Here is a 3,182-nt window from a genome sequence, read left to right as displayed (position 1 = left end):
GAGATCACACCACTGCACTCCAGCCTGGGCAACAGAGCAAGACTCCATCGCAAAAAAAAAAAAAAAAAAAAAAAAAGACTCAAGTTCAGTTTTTGGGTATAGTTTTCCTCTGTGTGTTTTGCTGTGTATGTATTTCTACATAAAACACAAACTGCAACTTAGAAATCTAATTGTGGAGTAACACATTTGTGCTATCCTCAGAAGTAAAGAATAGTAAATATGACTATTATTTTTTTAAGTATATAAATGTATATTGAATGACATTTATGGGAAACCTTATGTGGGCAGCCTTGAAAAGTTTAATATACCTAATTATAAGTTTTAAATTATTTTATTTTGGTTCCTCATTTTCTGACCTTATCAAGTAGAAAATTTGATAACATTGAGTAAATACTGTAAAAAAGGTTTAAAATAGCATGTGGCCTCTTCTTTTCTTTTTAATCCTAAATTTTACTTGTGATATCTCCAGTAAAAGTTGGATAGTAAATTCAACTTCCCATTCTGGGAATAGCTTTTTTCCTTGAAGAATGCATTTATAAAAGGAGGGCACGGGCACACAGTGTCTTCAAAGGTATTATTAGTGCTTTAGTACTTTTTCAGGGTGTTGGGTATTCTGGTATTTGTTTTATTATTATTTCTTATATCTTTGAGCAATATATTCTATATATAAGAAAGAGTTAATTTTAAAATGCATGGGGAAAATTGTGTACAGCTGTAATTTTTGTGGAGGAGTGTAGAACCAAGGAAAGACCTGGCTACTATTTTCTATTTCCTATATGGCATCTGGAACTGGTATTTCACTTTTTACATTAGAGTGCTTTTCTAGAAACATTTTTGGTGATAGAATATAGGAGTTATGCCATAGCTTCTGGGAGAGTTTTGAGTTTGTTTGCAGTGAATGGTAGATTTTATTTGTGTTTATTCTATAAACAAAGTTTGCTGTCATTCTTTTGGGGTGATAGTAATTTTATAACGGCAAATTTGGAAGTTGACAAAATTAAAACTTCCTGTTAGAGGAAAAGGCACTCAGCAAAATATCTCCCCTTGGGTTTGATTCCTTTAGAAATTAATAACTTTTGTTTATACTTTTTTTGGGTGGGTGTGAGAGGCAGTGGCAAAGATAGGTGAATAAACACTATGTTACATTAATTTATAAGCAGTCTATTTTGTATATATATACATTTTTTTGAGACAGAGTCTTGCTCTGTCACCAGGCTGGAGTGCAGTGGCGTGATCTCGGCTCACTGCAACTTCCTCCTCCCAGATTCAAGCGATTCTCCTGCCTCAGCGTCCCTAGTATCTGGGACCACAGGTGCGTGCCGCCACGCCCAGCTAATTTTTGTATTTTTAGTAGGGACTAAAGTAGGGATGGGGTGTCACCATGCTGGCCAGAATGATCTCAATCTCTTGATCCTGTGATCCACCTGCCTCAGCCTCCCAAAGTGCTGGGATTATAGGCGTGAGCCACCATGCCCGACCCTATTTTGTAATTTTTTAATGTTGTAAATTGTAAAAATTAGTTTTAATTATATAGACTATTTAAGCATTTAAACATCTAAATTTGCAGAAATCAGATAACTAAGAGTAGGCACTTCTTTCATTTTAAAACTAAATTGTTTAAGCCGGGCGCGGTGGCTCATGCTTGTAATTCCAACAGTTTGGGAGGCTGAGGTAGGTGGATCACTTGAACCCAGGAGTTTGAGACCAGTCTGGGCAACATGGTGAAACCCCATCTCTACAAAAAGTACAAAAATTAGCCAGGTGTGGTGATGCACACCTGTAGTCCTAGCTACTTTGGAGGTTAAGGCAGGAGGATTGATTGAGTCCAGGAGGCTGAGACTGCAGTGAGCCATGATCACACTGCTGCACTTCAGCCTGGGCAACAGAATGAAAAACTTGTCTAAAGAATTAGATACAAGTTGTAATCCCAGCACTTTGGGAGGCCAAGGCGGGCGGATCATGAGGTCAGAAGTTCGAGACTAGCCTGGCCAACATGGTGAATGAAACCCCATCTCTGCTAAAAATACAAAAATTAGCCGGGTGTGGTGGCAGGTGCCTGTAATCCCAGATACTCGGGAGGCTGAGGCAGGAAAATTGCTTGCAACCAGAAGGCAGAGGTTGCAGTGAGCCCAGATTGCGCCACTGCACTCCAGCCTGGGCAACAAGAGCGAAACTCTGTCTCAAAAAAAAAAAAGAAAGAAAGAAAAGAAAAAGAATTAAGTACAAGTCCATCCCTGTATGAAATTTAGATGATTGAAATCAACATGGACCTAATAATGTTTTTCTTTGGAAGAAATACTTACTTTCTTTGTTATAAAGCCTTCTATTTTTAAATATTATAAATTATTATTTTTCTTTTTAAGAACTTGGCAAGTGGCTTGAACCTCTGAAAAACCTTAGATTTGAAATTAACTGCATCCCAAACTTAATTGAGTATGTTAAGCAGGTAAGTGTAAAACTTAAAAGTGCTTTGACTTTTTGAAACTGTGTGGTAGTATATGGTGATACTGCATTGAATCACTTGTGTAGATAATGTAGACATTGTTAAGTGTCCTTGACTGATTTATTAGACTTTGTAGGTACAGATTGGTATATGCATATAGATGGATGTGTGATTATATGCATATGTGAATACACGTGCACATAACCCTGTGTACTGTACTACTTTTCACTACTGGATTCTGTCCTATTTTTTCCCTCTGAAATGGAAATAGTATCACCTACAATCTTGATGACATTTATAAGTGTTTTAAATGCTGTAGTCACGTAACATATAACTGTTTCAGCTAAACGTTATTTCTGAAAAAGAATTTCACTCAAAATATTTATGTAAAAATTGATAGGGCCCATTCCAGATAATTGCAGTGGAGGCTGGTTCTCTTTGTTAATTTGGGATAGTTAAATCTGCAGTTGAGATAATTCATAACAGTTAAAATTCATAAAACTCATAATGCAGTTTTAAAATTTTACATTCAAAATTTTCATCTCTGTTCCTTAGTCGAATCATTGTGTAGCATAGGAAGGAAAGTTAAAAGCACTCATATATGCATAAAAAGTTTCAAGTTAGAAGAGCAGAACGGATCTTGAATTCTCTCTCTCATTTAGCAGGTGAAATCTGTGCATGTGTGTGCACATGCATGCATATACATGTGTGTTTGCGTGTGTGTGTATGAGAGAGAGAG

General features: G+C 36.5%; 1 protein-coding gene across 1 annotated transcript in view; it reads left to right on the top strand.

Annotated features, from left to right (window-relative positions):
• Window positions 1-3,182, top strand: part of KIAA1429 (KIAA1429 ortholog) — a 79,171-nt gene that overhangs the window by 49,060 nt on the left and 26,929 nt on the right. Inside the window, exon 12 of the mRNA XM_011978682.1 lies at window positions 2,364-2,446. Within this exon, the coding sequence (XP_011834072.1) occupies window positions 2,364-2,446 (83 nt within the window). The remainder of the gene's footprint in view (window positions 1-2,363; window positions 2,447-3,182) is intronic.

This window comes from Mandrillus leucophaeus, unplaced genomic scaffold (genome assembly GCF_000951045.1).
Source record: "Mandrillus leucophaeus isolate KB7577 unplaced genomic scaffold, Mleu.le_1.0 Scaffold198, whole genome shotgun sequence".
NCBI classification, from domain to species: Eukaryota; Metazoa; Chordata; class Mammalia; order Primates; family Cercopithecidae; genus Mandrillus; species Mandrillus leucophaeus.
Note: the sequence above shows the minus strand (reverse complement) of the source record. Positions and strands in the feature narration are given on the sequence as shown.